Below are 656 nucleotides of genomic sequence, written 5' to 3' on the forward strand. Positions count from 1 at the left end.
ATACACCAGACAAGTACATTGAGTTTATAAGGGCCGTGTACACTCTCTTGACTGAGCAGATAGGGGGTATTAAATTTACACTAGAAAACATGGCAATGCGCGATGAAGTGCTTGGAAAATATTTTATAAGAAGAAATGCACTTTGGGGGTTAAAAAACCATACAGCGGCTATTTGTAATCTTAAGGAAACAATAGACAGGTATAGAAATTGCCCTTTTATTGATTCAGTAGAGCTACCAACATATACTCGAGTAAAGGCATATGATAGAGAAAATGGCAGAGAAATAGATGATGATGCCCAAATGTACATTAATCAAGTGGAAGTAACTATATTGGGACTGGTGTGCTGTTTAATGTATGACTCAGAAACGAAAAGGTACACCACAGACCATCTGCCAACAAAAAAAGAAACAGAGCCACTAAAACAATTTTTTGAGAAATATCCAGTGCCAACAGAGAGTACTAGCCGTGAGATGCAGCAGGATTGGTGCAGAGTAATAGCAAGCTCAAAGAATGATAAGATTGTGTATACCAGAGAAGGAAAGAATCAATTGGCAACCGGCTTGTTAAACATGCTATATGTTGTGTCAGATATAACTGGAAGCATAGAAGAAGTGCTTAAAGAAATCGAGAATATGACAATTGCGCGTGATAGT

General features: G+C 37.8%; 1 protein-coding gene across 1 annotated transcript; it reads left to right on the forward strand.

Annotated features, from left to right (window-relative positions):
- NEPG_02660 (uncharacterized protein) lies at positions 1-656 on the forward strand (the record flags this gene model as incomplete). Its single annotated transcript, XM_013205033.1, has 1 exon — positions 1-656. A coding segment is annotated over one exon (656 nt), but the record flags the coding sequence as incomplete, so codon positions are not given.

This window comes from Nematocida parisii (assembly GCF_000250985.1).
Source record: "Nematocida parisii ERTm1 unplaced genomic scaffold supercont1.40, whole genome shotgun sequence".
Classification (NCBI taxonomy): Eukaryota; Fungi; Microsporidia; genus Nematocida; species Nematocida parisii.